General features: G+C 37.8%; 1 protein-coding gene across 3 annotated transcripts in view; it reads left to right on the plus strand.

Annotated features, from left to right (window-relative positions):
* Positions 1 to 17,256, plus strand: part of pik3r1 (phosphoinositide-3-kinase, regulatory subunit 1 (alpha)) — a 106,912-nt gene that overhangs the window by 74,672 nt on the left and 14,984 nt on the right. For 2 of the 3 annotated variants that reach the window (XM_067982632.1, XM_067982633.1), the window contains 5 exons: positions 5,950 to 6,042; positions 6,931 to 7,005; positions 9,923 to 10,054; positions 12,417 to 12,618; positions 12,811 to 12,905. In XM_067982632.1, the coding sequence (XP_067838733.1) occupies positions 5,950 to 6,042; positions 6,931 to 7,005; positions 9,923 to 10,054; positions 12,417 to 12,618; positions 12,811 to 12,905 (597 nt within the window). Of the gene's footprint in view, positions 1 to 5,839; positions 5,856 to 5,949; positions 6,043 to 6,930; positions 7,006 to 9,922; positions 10,055 to 12,416; positions 12,619 to 12,810; positions 12,906 to 17,256 lie in introns of those variants that run through there. The other variant, XM_067982634.1, reaches the window with a different exon arrangement.

The raw sequence follows: 17,256 nt of genomic DNA on the forward strand, positions 1-17,256 counted from the left end.
CTTGGAAGAGATACAGCACAGATTAGAAGGCTGAGGGGTGATCTAATAGAGTTCTTTAAAATGATGAAGGGATTTAATAAGATGGGTGCAGAGAAACTATTTCCTCTGGTGGGGGAATTAAGAACAAGGGTGCACAATCTTAAATTTACAGCTCGGCCATTTAGGAGTGAAATCAGGAAGTGGAAATCTGGAACTCACTTCCCCACAAGGCTTTGGATGCTAGGCCAATTTTAAATTTTCAAGACTGGGATCCATAGATTTTTGTTGGGTACAGGTAGCACGGGATATGGTGGGTAAATGGAGTTGGAGGTGTAGATCAACCATGATCTAATTGAATGATGGAACAGGCTCGAGGAGCTGAATGGCCTACTCCTGTTCCTAATGTATTGGGTTGGTCTTTATTTATTGGAGAGAGTGCAAAGTTGAGGAAAGAGAACTATTTTTATAAAATTACAAGCATCATTTGTAGAGGCTGGGGGCTTCAGTGGGTTAGAACTGTCTTTCACTTTTGGTTGGAGTCCAGAACAGAATGATGGGATGCAATTCCTTTTGCTCTAGTGGCTATTAAGATCCTTCAGTGAAAGATATTTCACCAGTGTCAACCCAGTTCCTAGTGAGCATTAGTACACCGCACTAAATTATCTCTCACTCAAGCAATAAGGATGGCTGGTGTGGAAAAATAGAAATGTTAGACTAGTGCATTTGGGTTCAATGCTGGACATACCAGAAGAACTACCTGCTCTTCTTTGAATAGTGCCATGGGATCTTTTACATCCACCTGAACAAGCAGATTTTAATGTCTCATCCAAAATTTGTTACCTTCGATAATATAGCACTTCCTCTGTACTGCACTGAAGTGTTTCGAGATTGTGTGCTCAAGTCCTGGAGTGGGGCTTGAACCCACAACCTTCTGACTGAACCGATTACAGCAAAGGTACTGTTTGTGCTTTAAATAACGAGATTTTCTCAGTGCAATGGTGGGGAAGCCCTTTAGGGAATCCAACCACCATAAGTAAACAAGCTGGGGGCAGGCTTTAAGTTGTTTAAGCACTTTTCAGTTATAGCGCAGAAAGCACCTAAACACTTGAGGCCTGTTTCCATTCATGTCTGAGAATGTGGCTTTCGCAGTGTTGCACTGGGAGGAAAGTGTTGGGCCAGGGAGTGGGAAAGGCCACTCCTGGGAGAGGAGACATGGGGTAAGGTTAGCTTGGTGCACAGAGAGGCAGCAACGGTCTTAATTTCAATTTGCTTGAGACCGATTGCACTGCACCTGCTGTGTAGAGAGAACTGGGAAAGCCCATTTTGAGGTTACGTATGATGTATAGCTAACTTTTTAAGCTTGACAGATGGTCATGATAGCAGTGTTCCAGGAGATAAAGTGTGACACCTATAGTATGCAATGCCTATGTGAAAGACTTTTAATATATTATGGATACGTATGTATAACTTGAAAACATTACAGGGAAGCAATCCAAGCAAGGGGTTCGGTTGATGCAATAACAAAGCTTGATCAATTTATAACTGGTGAGATGAGATTACAACAACTGTTTGTATTTATATAATGCCTTTTATGTAGAGAAAACACCCCATGGGGCTTGCAACCACTCCTAGTGCATGATATCTTTTATAATACATGCTGCTACCTTCATGGTAGTATCCTTTTTTGTTGATCTGTGTGTATGGGGAGGTTGATGTGAACAATGACCACCATGATGGAATCATTTCATCAAATCAACATCCATGTGACCAGTATTATATTTAATTCCATAAAATTTAGCTGGACATATTCAGAACTTTATTGCTTAATACTCAATTGCTAAGCAGTAAATTTTAGTGCAATCTTAGCACAAGTATTTTAGATTAATTGATTTTTAACTTTGTTTGCTTAGCCCTCTGCTAACGGATACAAATTACAATCTCCAGATGTGTTGGAATGGTTCTAGTTTTTAGCTTTGTGTATTTGAAGTGAGGAACTAAACATATTAAGGCAAACTGCAATTACAATGTTGTACTTTTTTTAAAAAAAAGAAAGCTGAATGTTTAAAAAGGAATACTGTACACCAGCTGGATTAACTAGGATATCCTGGTATTGTTATAGTTAAATTGATTAGAAGTAGCACCTGTTAAGCAGTCTGTCTCCGTTGTGCTCTGATGGATATTGATGCATGGAAACGTCTACACAGTTGCAACTTGCTACCATTGCATCATTCCTTTTAAATTGGCTGCCAAAAACTAGGGGAAAATCAATTTTGTATTAAAAATATTATGCATTTGTTTGTGATTTGAAGAGCAGTTGTATATGAAAAGTTACTATTTTCTGCTAATTGACATAAATAATGTCAGCAATAGCTTGGGGATCAAGATTCAGCTATATTTTCCAAAGATTGTTTTAGTGACATATTGTGCATTGAGCACAAACAACAATGCTCCAGAAGTGAACATACTTTAATATAGGAGCTCATCACCACTATTCATAGGGTATGAAGAATTAGTTTTTTTAAAACTTTAGCTGTTATCCTCTTTTAAGTAAGGAAAATCTCATTAATTAGTTTCCAATTCTTTAAGTCTATGACTTTGGATTGCAGAAATCATGTTGATTTTGTTTAATGTTCTCCAATTTCAGACATAAGCAGTTGCTCACATCTGATGCCTATTGATCACCAGTTTTCTGTTGATCAATTGTAGTCCACAACAACTTGCATTTATATAGCGCCTTTAATATAGTAAAATGTCCCAAAGCTCTACAGGATCATAATCAGACAAGAATTGTCACCATGCCAAAGGAGGAGACATTAGGATAGGTGACCAAAAGTTTGGTCCAAGGGGTACATCTTAAGTGTCTTAAAGGAGAGGAGAAAGAAGTAGACTGGTTCAGGGAAGGAATTCCAGAGTTTAGGGTCTAGGCAGCTGAAAGCACAGCTGCCAGTGGTGGGGCGAAGAAAGTGGGGGATGCGCAAGAGACCAGGGAGCCTTCTATGTTGTAATTTTGTATTCAAAAATGTAGGAGTGTATGGGTGCATTTACACACAGTAACTTTAGTGTCTACGAAGTACTGCACTTCCAGGGAGTCTCACCATGCTTTGCTTCAGTGTCAAGTCTGGATTTAGATTGTATTTACATTATAACTGCAGTGATAATATGAAGTGAAACCACATCGCACCAATCTGCAGCTGTACTTTAAATGCACCTTCTGTCATGGTGTAAGGTTTTAAAAGAAAATAAGTGTGTTCTTTATAATATAGAAAATAGTTGATTGACTGGGTGGGGGAGGACGTAGTAATATCTGGTCAATCCCAACAGCTTGGAACTAAATAGTGTCTGTCCATGTTTTACTATTAAAATATGGATAGTGTACTTCAGATGCGTTCAGGGATCTAATAAAATTAGAATCTGAATTGTTAATTATATTATGGTTACATTAAATGATCACGTAGGTGGATGGTACTCTAGACAATCTTTTTCAGAATTGGTTCAATGTAAGTTCTTGCAGAGACTCTTAAAAAGAAAGTTTAGCAGTGTATGTCTTCAATCTGGAATTGGCTGGAAAAACTAATTGAATTTGAATGCTGCAAGCTTATGTTTCTAAAAATGAGAAAAACTTGTGTTCCACCATTTGATACAACAAAAATTTGTTGAAGGTTTAATCGCAGAAACAAGCAATGGTTAGTTTCTGAGGAAGGTTGACTACTAAAATCTGATAGCACATTTGAAACAAAGAGTGAACAAATTTGCATTTATTAGCATCTTCACAACCTCAGCTTCACAGCTGATTTAAGTACGTTTTAAATTGTAGTCACTGCTGTAATGCAAGAAAATGCAGCAGCCAATTTGCACACAGCAAGGTCCCACAAATAGCAATGAAATAAATCAATTTCAATGCTGTTGCTTGAGGGATAAATGTTGGCCGGGAAACTGGGAGAATCTTTGCTCTTCAAGTAGTGTAACGGGACTCTTTAAGTTTAACTGAGGAGGCAAGACAGGGCCTCTGTTTAATATCTCATTCAAAGGACGGCACCCCTTGGCAGTGTAGCATACCCTCAGTACTGCACTGAAGTGTCAGCCTAGGCTACATGCTCCAGTCTCTGGAGTAGGGCTTGAACCTTCAACTGTCTGGTTAGAATGCATTGCTTCCAAAGAGTAGAGTTTTCTTCCTGAAACCGGAGTGAATGGCTAGCTTTCCTGACAATATAGAGCTACTGATATGTGAAAGTTCAGATTTGAAGGACTTGTAAAGTTGCAAACCCTGCATTTCCCAGAACTGGAAAGGAAATACATTGAAGAGCTGTAACATCAGGAGCACTTCTTCCACCATACACCCCTCCCCCTTCTATTATTGAAGACTGGCTGGAAATAATTGAGATGGTTGAGAATTTCCTTTTCTTTTCATATTTGAGATTTTTATTTCTTGGGCTTCCCACTGGCACTTTCAATTTCATCTTTGAAAATGTGTTTATTTTTGAAAATGTATAGCTTGTGGACTTTTATCTTAGTATCTTTAGAAATGTGGACCAAAGTATCAACTGAACGCAGCAGACAGTACAAAATAAAATCCTATTAAATATGGGCACATCATCTTTGCATTCTTTTGCTCCTTTGGGAGGGAAACTTTTTTTTATGCATAGTATATGTAGAGCAAGACATCAGCTTTCAGTCAGTGTTCTAGGGCTTGCAGTAATAAAGGTTGAGCTTGGGATAATTGGGAAGCTCAATAATGTGTTTGAGAGTGCCACAAATTGTAGAACCAGGCTATTTGAGCTCAAGCTTGGAAGAAGGACCGTGCACACAAAGTTTTGATTTAATTACTTTATGCAGAGGGTGGTGAACGTGTGGAATGGACTGCCTAAGGAAGGGGTGAAGGGAGATGGTGTGAAAAATTGTAAAGGAAATTTGCATAGTTATTTTGATGGAGTGAGCAACTGAGAGGCATTAGTTTTTGGGACCAGCCAGGTGGACTACAGACTTTTTTCCTTCTCCTGTATTTTCCTATGTTCCAAAATGTTGTTGTAATTTAAAGGGATGGAGCTGTGAATTCTGCTATTTCATTAACATTGATTTGCTGAAATTTGGTTTTCTTTTCAATTCTGGTTTAAAATGGCAGTTAAAACTAAAATTGGAGGACTTACAAAGGATGGCTCTAAGAGCAGAAGTACAGCAACAGCGCCCTCACCTGGTGACAATAGATCAGTATAGTAAAAAGTCATGGAAAGTTTAGCAAATCGCTTGGATTGAAATGCCAAAACACAGGATAAGTCAAGTAAAGCATTTTTTTATTTTTGTGTGGGTTTTCTGTCCATTTCCTCCCCCTCCACTCATTTTCAACCCCAATACAAGTTATGTATAATTAAAATTACTTTAGTAATTTCAAACATATATATATATATATATATATATATATATATATATATATAAAAACTTAGATTGGGTCTGAAAATGAGTATCTAATTTGCTGTCACATTAAAAAAAGCAATGGTGCTGGTATTGCTGATTGGGCAGCAAAAAGCTGCCCTAGAACCTCGTATGTCTATCAGCCTTCCAATAACATTTTAGACTCCATGAAAACTGATGCCAAGAGACTTTTTTTAAAACCCTGTTAAATTACAAACTGGGACCTATTTAAAGTAGAAATTGGGAGGAGTGACCAGCTCAACAAATCAGAATTGCCTTTGAAGGTCTTTGATATAATGGTAATAAATTACTTCAAGTCTCGTATCTTTTAGAACTAAAGTCAAACAATGAGCCAAAAAGTTTCATGTGATGTTCGGGTAATCGGAACAAAAGTAGTTTGCGAGTACAATCTGTATGAGAATGCCAGACTGATAGAGGGGATGTGTCTGCAATATTGACACAGTCAATAAGTACATTTATTTTGTGTTTAAAATTTAAACAGTCAGAATTTATTTTTAGACCGTTAAAACATTAACTAAATTCAATTTTTTTTTACTTCTGTAGGTTCTGTTCTTCCAGATTTAACTGAGCAGTTCTCACCCCCAGACGTTGCACCAGCAATCCTGATGAAATTAGTAGAGGCTGTTGAAAAAACAGGTATGATAGACAATCTGAATTCATAACTTCTATGATTCTATGAGCTTCTGAAATGGTACTTTTAGTCACAATACAAGTTAGAATGTGAGTTTTGTTTAAAAAGATGAACAAAGCAATCATTATAAGCACAGTGGACAAAATTACTTGTAGCTGACTCTAGTTTTTGTTTTTTTAAAAAAAAGTAAATTTTATTTGGGTTGGAACTGTTAATGCAATTCAGGTCTGGAGGCTGGTAAAAAATTTTTTTAATTCTTACTGAACTAGGGTATGGTATTTGGTCAAATACACTCATCACGGCTATCTATTATGAAACTGATTTTGCCAAATCTTCTATCAAATGACAAATTTTGCTACATACTTCCAGTAATTGTTTTTTGTTTCAAATATTTGTATATCCAAATTAGAATTTCTAATAGTTACTGGCAACATGAATAACAACCGCAGTTTTAAATTGCTCTCTATAACCCCATTGACCTGGCATATGTTAAAAGCTTTCTAGATTTAAACAAAAAATCAGATCATAGTAACTTTGCAATTGCACAGCAGGTTTAATTGAAAGCTGCCCATCTTCAGATGTATCCCTTAAAAATGCTGATTCTTTTGTAATATGAGTTAATCATCACTGAATTTTCATAATCAGGATAGCATGTCTCATGGAAGAATTGAAAAGTGTAGAAACTACTGTACCTTTTTAAAATTAACTGCACTTACCTAGTAATGCTGCAAAACCAAAAGGGTGGTGTTTGACTGTTTCTCTATAATTCTCCAAACTGTGTAGCTGATCAGCTTGTCACTCTAGATTGCATTTTTACAGTTCCTAACTTTTTTCTTGCGTGACTGGGAACTTATAGCTCACCTAATGTAAGTATTTTGATTTATATTTTGCAGGTCTAGAGTGTGCCAATTTATACCGGACTTCTGGTTCATGTGGTGGTGCTGAATTAAAGCAATTGTTGGATTATGGTAAATATATGCCACATTTGGATGTTTTCCAAGTTGCAACACTGCATGCTTGGTACAAATGTATACACTGAGTTCCTTTTTCATTTGTGGTTAGGTGCATTGCCACTTCAATAAACCATTACTGCTTATACCTCTCCCCTCTTTATAATAAATTGGTGTTACAGTAGAATCATAAAATGGTTACAGCACAGAAGGAGGCCGTTCGGCCCATCAAGCCCATGCTGGCTCTTTTGTAAGAGCAATCCAGTTAGCCCCGGTCTTTCCCTGTAGCCCTGCAAATTTTTTCCCTTCAAGTATTTATCCAGTTCCTTTTTTGAAAGCCACAATTGAATCTGCTTCCACCACCCTTTCAGGCAGTGCATTTCAGATCATAACTACTTGCTGCGTAAAAAAGTTTGTTTTCATGTCGCCTTTGGTTCTTTTGCCAATCACCATAAATCTTTGTCCTCTGGGTTTCAACCCTTCTGCCAATGGGAACAGTTTCTCTTTATTTAATTTATCTAAACCCATCATGATTTTGAACACTTCTATCAAACCTCCTCTCAACCTTCCCTGCTCTAAGGAGAACAACCCCAGCTTCTCCAGTCTATCCATGTAACTGCAGTCCCTCATCCCTGAAGCCATTCTAGTAAATCTCTTCTGCACCCTTTCTAAGGCCTTCACATCCTTCCTAAAGTGTGATGCCCAGAATTGGAGTCAATATTCCAGCTGTGGCCAAACCAATGTTTTATAAAGGTTCAACATAACTTCCTTGCTTTTGTACTTCATGACTCTATTTATAAAGCCCAGGATCCCGTATGCTTTTTTAACCACTTTCCCAACCTGTCCTGCCACCTTCAAAGATTTTTGCACATACTCCCTGAAGTCTCTTTGTTCCTGCACCCCCTTTAGAATTGTACCATTTAGCTTATGTTGCCTCTCCTTGTTCTTCCTGCTAAAATGTATCACTTCACACTTCTCTGCGTTAAATTTCATCTGCCATGTGTCCGTCCATTCCACCAGCCTGTCAATGTCCTCTTGAAGTCTATTACAATCCTCCTCACTGTTTGCTACACTTCCAAGTTTTGTGTACTGTGCAAATTTTGAATTTGTGCCCTGTCATCAACATATATCCAAAAAAAGCAGTGGTCCTTGTACCAACCCCTGGAGCACACCACTGTATACCTTCCTCCAGTCCGAAAACCAACTGTTCACCACTACTGTTTCCTGTCACTTAACCAATTTCGTATTCATGCTGCCACTGCCCCTTTATTCCATGGACTTCAATTTTCATGAAAAGCCTATTATGTGGCACTTTATGAAACACCTTTTGAAAGTCCATATAAGCAGCATTTTTTTTAAAGCATTGTAGCTTTTTTTTTTCTTTTTTGGAAGGGGGAATGTTGTCAATTCTCAGGTTATAAAGTCACAGTATTTGCGTAACCTCAACGTGTAGATTCCGAAATGTTAATATGATCTGGGTAGCCTCGGATTTGTTTTCACTACAGAACTGCTTTGTATGAATGCTGGATTACCACTAGGGGGCTTCTTAATGCTGTGTATTGTGTTACAAAAATTGAAAATGGTGACTTAAGCAAGGGACCAAAAGGTATCATCTGTTTTTTTTTCCCCCACAGCTAATGTATCCCATTGATTATCAGTATCAAAATTGTTGCTACCTATACTATCCTGATTTTTTTTTTTCTCGCTATGCACCTTAAAGCAGAGAGGGTTGAGAGGAGATTTGATATAGGTATTCAAAATCATGAAGGCTCTAGACAGAGTAGATAGAGAGAAATTGGCGGAAGGGTCAAGAACCAGAGGATGTAGATTTAAGGTGATTGGCAAAAGAACCAAGGGTGACATGAGGAAAAACTTTTTTACACAGCGAGTGGTTATGATCTGAAATGCGCTGTCTGGGGTTGGGGGGTGGGGGGCGCAGAGGCAGACTCGATTGTGGCTTTCAGAAGTGAATTGGGAATGTATTTGAATGGAAAAAAAATTGCACGGCTATGGGGAAAGGGCGGGGGAGTGGGACTTTCTGGATTGCTCTTGCAGAGAGCAGGCACAGGCTTGATGGGCTGAATGGCCTCCCTCTGTGCTGTAACCATTCTATGATTGTTTTGTAGTGGAATGTACACCATTCTGTGCAATCACACAGTACACTCAAAGGTAGACCTTAGAAATCATTAAAACTCAGTAGTCTGACAGAAGAAAGTCTTAAGCAACTCTTTTATTTCCCTCCCTCCAATTTTTCTCCCCTCTTCGGAAGATGCTTACATTAGGTTCACCTGAGGAAGGAGGAAGCCTCCGAAAGCTTGTGAATTTAAAATAAAATTGCTGGACTATAACTTGGTGTTGTAAAATTGTTTACATTAGGTATGGTATCACTAATGCCAGTAGTCTCCTGGTTCCTAGTTCAAATGGCCAATCTATAACGACATAGACATTGAATATCAGCAGGTTGGTTGACTAGTGGAACTGTCACAATTTTGCCTGACCCTGACTTCATTTAAAGTCCTCAGAAGTCCACTTTCCAGTGTAATGGGACCCCTAGCTGTTTCTCTTCCCAGCCCAGGGGCAAGGCGGTATTATTAATGGCCCCACCAGTACTGCCCTGGCTGAGATCAACTTCCTCAGAACGGGCCCTTACTGGTTAGTACAGTGCAGTACCGCTCCATGTAACTCAACCATTGGGGAGCATTGATGTGGCTTTTATTTGTGGAAGTGTGTTTCTTTGAATTGTGCTGAAATTCTGCCTAGCATGTAGCTCTTCTGAAGGTATATCGCATAACAATGCCACTGCTTTTTGTAAACAGATTCCTGCATAATTGTAACTCTATGCCCTCCATAAAGTCAAGAGTTCAGTATAACTCACAACAACCAGTTTGTTTTGAAAATAGTTCTGTATAGTCATGTGCATTTCTCAATTTACTAGATGCAGCTTCAGTGGACATTGAGCAGTTTGATCTGCAGTCACTGGCCGATGCATTAAAGCAATATCTTCAGGACCTGCCAAATCCTGTCATTCCAGCATCTATCTACAGTGATATGGTTTACAGAGCTCAAGGTAAGAGAACAAACTTGCATTTAAATAGCACCTTTTCCGACTTCAGGACATCCCAAAGTGTTTTATAGCCAATTAAGTACTTCCTAAGTATAGTCACTGTTGTAATGTAGAGAAACACGGCAACCAATTTGTGTGTAGCAAGGTCCCGCAAACAGCAATGAGATAAATGACCATTTAAACTGTTTTAGTGGTGGTTGAGGGATAAATGTTGCACAGTCGTTTGTGTCAGCCGAGATTATATGCTCAAGTCCTGGAATGGGGCTTGAATCCATAAGCTTCTGATTGAGATGAGAGTACTAGCCCTGAGCTAACTAAGCATAAAATCCTGGTCAGATTGTAAAAAAAAATGATCTGTTTATACTTTTGATCAGCAACATGCCTAAGTTCTTTGAGCTTTTCCATGATGTAGTAGCTGTCCGTGAACATTTTTTGCTATTTTTATCTACTTCATATAGGTGACTTTTTAAAAAAAAATTTTTAATCAGATTTAAGCATAAATTCTCCAAAATAAGATTCAAAATTTCAAGCCAGATAATGAAACAATAGATTGATATTTTTTTAATCAAATAAACACATCCACCAGAATGTTCACATAAAAGGAGATAATGCATGGGAAGCACAGCAATGATTTAGTTAATGATGCTGTAGGGTTGATTGGGCATTTTGAAAAGTTCAGGATATAGTGTGCTTTTTATTTCCTCTTTCTTTCCCCCCAACGTCCCCACCTCATGCAGTTTGCTTCATGTCTGCTTTTAATGTTTAATGCTTACCTGTGACTAAATTTTTTTGTAAATGTTGGCAAAATGAATATTACTTCTACAATACTGAATTCTCTACTTGTTAATTTTAAGCAGTCTTAAGGAAATTTGTTTAAATATTGTGATGGTCCAGTTGACATCACAAATTGTGGTCAGAATCTGATTTAGCTCTATTTATTGCCCTTAGAATCTGTCTTTGTTTCCAGAAGCTCAGCAAGTTAAAATCATTAAATGTGCAAATTAGAAAAAATATTATTTTCCTACGATGGCAAAAGGTTGTCTGCAGATGTCATAATGGCCCAGATTTTCCTGTCAAAATAACAGCGAGGCCAACAGCACTCATTTATGCGTATATCGCACGGCAGATGCGAGGTTAAATGTGAAAATCCGGAAGTTGCTGTCAGATGTGCCACTGCTCCGTTAGCTTCGCAAAAACGGCATCTCGCTGTCTAACTCACCATTCAAATGCATCGAACAGTGTGAAGTTCCTGTACTTGCATGGTAGATACGAACTAAACTCGCCACAAAGTTAGGGTTTGTCCATTTCAATCTAAGTATCCTTTTTAACGGCGTGATAAGTGTTAATTACTGCCAAACAACCCCTCTCTAGCACTGAAAAATAACTATTACAAGTGTGGAGTATCATTCCTTCAGCTTTTAACTATTGGAGATTTTTTTTAAAAACGTAAATTACATTTTTTTAATCTTTGCCTCTTTTTCTCTCAATCCAATCTTTCTTTCTCTCTCTTTTTCTGTACCTGATTTGACATTGAATTCACAATTCTAATGTACACTTCCTGGTTCAGACTCTTCATTGTTCATTTCACAATCCTTCAATCTGATTGGTTAAGGAGATACACAGTTGTTTGCCCTGTTCACACACATTCCCAATGCTATGTAGAGTGTGCTGAGCCATTTCTATCTCCCACTTCCAACAATTTGCAGTGCAAAATCTCATGGAAATTAAACCGGCATGGGCAAGTGGAACTGACGGCGGGAATCATTCTGTGACTGGCTACAGCAAATTCTGGGCCATTAATTGCATTTGTTAACAAGAAGGAACTATACGCAATTAATGGTGTGAACCTCTGCCGTGACCTTGATGTGTACAAAGTACTGAGACACGTAACCATCATTTGTACTGTGTGGTGTGTAAATTTTGGGTGTGATCATGTAACAAAGATGAAAAACGCAGAAGACTTCTTGCCGTCTGTAGGGCTATTAACCTGCACAATCTATAGACCCATTAACCTTTTATATGAATGCATAATACAGGCAAAGGATGTGGTTGTTGGTCTTATCAATTATATCTATAAATTGCCCAATCATCTGCGTTCTGAGAAGAAGCAGACCTATAATATAGTACATACGAGTATTTGTGGTCTATATCACAATGCGTATAGTTTTCCACTAGCTACCCACAGTACCTTTTTAAGGGTTTTCTTTTCTTCTACCGGACACAGATTACTAACCGTCAGTAGTCTAAATGTTTCCTTTAAAAATAGCATGTTTAGGTGTACTGGATTTTGATCAGAAGTGCTGAATGTTAGTAGTTCTGTTGCCTCACTCTTGACAGCCATGATTTTTAATTTCTCCAACTGCAGAGGTACTCAATGCAGAGGAGTGTGCACAGTTGCTAAAGAGAGCTATCCGGTCCCATAATGTGCCTCACCAGTATTGGCTTACATTTCATTATTTGATCAAGCATTTTTGCAAACTTTGCCAAAGCTCTGGGAAGAACAACCTGAATGCAAGAACATTGGCAGAAATCTTCAGTCCTTTGCTTTTTAGACAACAGGCAGCAAGGTATGTATGCTACCAGGAACACTGTTTCCCAAGGTGCACTCTTTATATATTTTTGTGAAACATTGGAAAACATTTTAAAATAGATATGTCATTGATGTAATTTTTAAAAGCAGAGGTGTTTTAGGCTCAGATTTGCTTGGTTTAATTGCATGATTAGGATTTTGGTTTAATTTTTATCTTTTGGTTATCTAGCTCAGATACCAATCCTGAATACCACATAAAAATCATAGAAGTACTTATAGCCAGTGAATGGCACGAAACACAAACTACACAAGCACCAGCACCAGGTAAGATCAGATCTAGCTATGTTTCTTTGCTAAATGTTAAAAATAACTTACGGCTTATGTAGGGTCCAGTGGTTTTCTGACTCTAGGCAGGATTACTTTTTGCCTTTTTTGTACAAGAGCTAATATTGTTATAAAATGTATACCATTCAATTCTGAACTATATTTGTTTTTGTAAATCTATAATGGTTTCCCTTCTCGTATCAGTGCTTTTGCATTGAATTATTATTTATCCTATATTTGTTCCAGTAAGGTTTTTTTCCATTTTAAAGGTTTGCATTCATTTAGTTGTAAGATGTCCATGAAATAAGATGACTGTTAGTGGAATTTTAAAAAAAATATTTTTTGTTATAATGGAAGTTTTAGATTCAAAATGCATGCAATAAGATCACTGAACTGGTACTGGACAATTTAGCTTTGCTACACTGGGCTCAGTCAGTGTTACAGCGGCACTCAAAATGCATGTAATGCCTATGCTATCTAACATATTGATGTCTTTGGTGAGGAACTAAATTTGAGATCAGTTTTTAAGTAGCTCTTGAATTTAATATCTCCTTGAACAAATGTTTGACTATGAACCCAGTCAGCAAAACTCACCAAAATTGGGTCTCTTCCTAGTGTCCAGTTTACATTCAGTCTTGAGTATAAAGGAGCAAATGGACTCTTGCAGAATCCTATCTGCTCACTCCTGTTTGTTTTTTCTTTTGCCCACTGGTTCTTCAGTTATGTTATATATTAATGTAATGATTTATATTTATATAATGTTAAAAATGCAATATAGCATGCAGCTTTTTAAAAATTATTCAGTTATGTGCAAAGTATAGGATATTGCATTCTTAGATGTATGTTTTAAACCATTCAGTTGTATCATAACTTTCTCAGGGCAACTAGGGATGGGCAATAAATGCTGGCCTTGTCGGCAATGACCACATTCTGAAATTGAATTATTAAAAAAAGAACAGTTGTGGTTAGCAAAAACGGAAAATTCATTTTGATTCTCCGATTCGGCTGGCTTGCTGCAGATAAGCTTGCTGTGTTTTTAAATGGTAATTCTGCAATTTCACAAATGTCAAACCATAAACTTTTTTAAAAGATATGTTTGCTCTTGCAGACTGAAAATGGGCAGGATGTTTTAAGTTCATATTAGACACATTTTTATATTATATGCACTATGTAAAAACATTTAGATCGGTTTAAATACATATGATAAGTAGTATCCTTTTCCATTTTTGGGGAGTCCTAGGTCAGATATTGAATGGTTTGAGAGCAGAGTAATAGTGCCTGTATTTTGCACCAAGAATATGCTTTAATCCCAAACTCTGAAAAGATTACGCTGCTGCGCTGGTGTATTTTTTTCCCCTTTTACATTTCCCACATTAGTCATCCTTTTGGCCTGAGAGACATTAGTTAGTCAGAATGATGCCCAAGCATAGATGATTTTTTTAAAACTGTAAGCTACCTTCTGTGCCCATGCTATAGTTTGTCAGTACAGATCAGATGTGGTTAATGAATTGGTTGTTCTCAATACGATACAGGGTTCCAAGCAATTTTATGCATCAATCTTTAACACAACAAAAATTTTCATTATTAGTAACATAGAATCATGGAATAGTACAGGATAGAAGGAGGCCATTCGGCTCATCGTGCCTGTGCCAGCTTTTTGGAAGAGCTATCCAATTAGTCCCACACCCCTGCTCTTTCCCTATAGCCCTGCAAATTTTTCTCCAAGTATTTATCCAATTCCCTTTTGAAAGTTACTATTGAATCTGCTTCCACCACCCTTTCAGTCAGTGCATTCCAGATTATAACAACTCGCTGCATAATTTTTTTTTCCTCATGTCACCTCTGGTTCTTTTGCCAAATACCATAAATCTGTCTCCTCTGGTTACTGACTCTTCTGCCACTGGAAACAGTTTCTTATTTACTCTGTCAAAACCCTTCATGATTTTGAACATCTCTATCAAATCTCCACTCAACCTTCTCTGCTCTAAGGAGAACAACTCCAGTCTCTCCACGTAACTGAAAGTCCCTCATCCCTGGTACCATTCTAGCAAAATCTCTTTTGCACCTGTCTAAGGCCTTGACATCCTTTCTAAAAGTGTGGCTCCCAGAATTGGACACAGTACTCCAGCTGGGACCTAACCAGTGTTTTATAAAGGTTCAGCATAACTTACTTGCTTTTGTACTCTATGCCTCTGTTTATAAAGCCAAGGATCCTTTATGCTTTTTTAACAGCCGTCTCAACTTGACCTGCCATTTTCAAAGATTTGTTTACATACACCCCCAGGTCTCTGTTCCTTCATCCCCCTTTAAAATTGTACCATTTAGCTTGTAATGCTTCTCATTCTTCCTACTAAAATTTATTGCTTCACACTACACTTGATTATTAGTATTCAGATTTGATCTTTCTGGTTTTCATTCATTCATTTGCTGTGTTCAAATTGGCTGCTATGCCTGCTTATATAACAACTACCTTCAGAAATAATCCATTTATTGTAAAGCACTTTGGTTAATCATGAGGATATAATAAATTTGTAAATATATCAATTTTCTTTTCTGGAACCTGGAAAAACTTCTTGTCAACTAAACGTCCTTCCAAGTGTATTCAAAATTATAGGAAGTTGAGTATGCCATCTCCTAACACCTTCTACCCTAGCTTGTAATATGTTTTTGTGTGACTTCTAAAGCACTTGTTAGTGTTAGATTTCCTACAAAAATGTTTAATTCTAAATTTCTATAGCATCAATGTACACTTCTGTGTCCTATTTATATTGTATCAGCAGCAGAACATACTACAGAGGAAATATCGTGTTCAGTACATATAAGGAAAATGTAGTTTACTGAAAATGTGTGCAGAGCCTGGGAACACTAAGTGCTAGAAACTGTTTTAAAACATTATGTATTTTGAGTGTTTGTGCACCTACAGTGAATCTGCAACTTTATGTATTTCTTGTCTCTGGTTAAATAGAATTGCAGTTCTTAAATACTACAAAAAAATCTGAGGTAATATAATAAAAATGAATGACTACCATGATGCATACCACTGAATTATTGTAGAAGTGGTTGAGATAGTCGGTGGTAATGCAAAAAAGTTAAATAATGGCCTGTAGCTTCAGCTTTAAAACCAAAGCATCTACACAAATCTAGAAAGAAAGCAAAATACTGTGGATGCTGGAAATCTGAAATAAAAACAGGAAATGATGGTCAGGCAGCATCTGTGAACACAAACCTAGCGTTCAGACCTTGTTATATTTTACATGAAGTTTTATATTTATCCTGAAGAGGGCTCTGAATATTAAAATAGAAGAATGTGCTGACTTTGAGGCAAACATTTATATGTAGAGTTTGTTTTTCTTTTTGTCCTTCAGATTTCTCCCCCCCCCCCCCCCCCCCCGACTCCTGAAGGTGCTGATTTTTGCTGGCTACAATTCCACGAACAGCTCATCAGAACCTTGCTCAACCAGAATTTTTTGTGTCTGATCCTAGATAGTGACTGTCAACAGGCTACTTAACTGTAAAGGGCATCACAGTCAAGCATGAAAGTCCTCACCAAACATTAATTCACTATTTAATATGACTTCTAGCAGGAAAGCGATCAAGAGCAGGAGCTCTGGCTGGTGTGGTGTTGGTGTATATTCACTTTGCTGCTATTTTGTTCGGAACAAAAACTTGAAGTGATTGAGATGTCTTCAGGACATCCTCATGGCTCTGAGGATCGGTCACTGAGCTGTACAAATCAGGAAGGTCGGAAGTTTGGTATCTGGTCTGTACCGAGTTAACTGATCTCAATTAAGGCAGCAACTAGCTGCAACACTCCAGTTTAGGGAAGGGAAAATTTTCATAGTTCCTGCTCCTGATTCCTGTATAAGGATATGGGGAAAAGGCGGGAAAGTGGAGTTGAGGTAAAAATCAGATCAGCCATGATCTCATTGAATGGCAGAGCAGGCTCGAGGGGCCCAATGGCCTACTCCTGCTCCTATCTCTTATGGTCTTATGGTATAGTGACTTCCTGTTGGGAGTGTGTGCATGTTTGGACACTGAGCAAGGACAGGATCAGGCTGTCCTGTATGGCTGGATAGCCTGCTGACGTTCACCATCAAGTCTCAGATAAGAAATGGTTATTTCGGCAAGTTACTAAAGATGGTCCATAGAATTTCATCCAATAAGGAAGCTAGTATCTTGCAAAGGAAAGAAAATAGTATAAACAAAATGTCTTCAAGTTAAATGTGCATAAGTTACAACTCTCTAGGGCAGAACCCAAGTTTTTGGAGGTGAGGGTGTATAGAGGGTTTCTAAACGGTAAAGTAGCCTCTTCTGTTGAAACATCCCAGAGCCCTTGACACTGATTCTGAAG

The sequence above is a fragment of the Heptranchias perlo genome, chromosome 4 (assembly GCF_035084215.1).
Source record: "Heptranchias perlo isolate sHepPer1 chromosome 4, sHepPer1.hap1, whole genome shotgun sequence".
NCBI classification, from domain to species: domain Eukaryota; kingdom Metazoa; phylum Chordata; class Chondrichthyes; order Hexanchiformes; family Hexanchidae; genus Heptranchias; species Heptranchias perlo.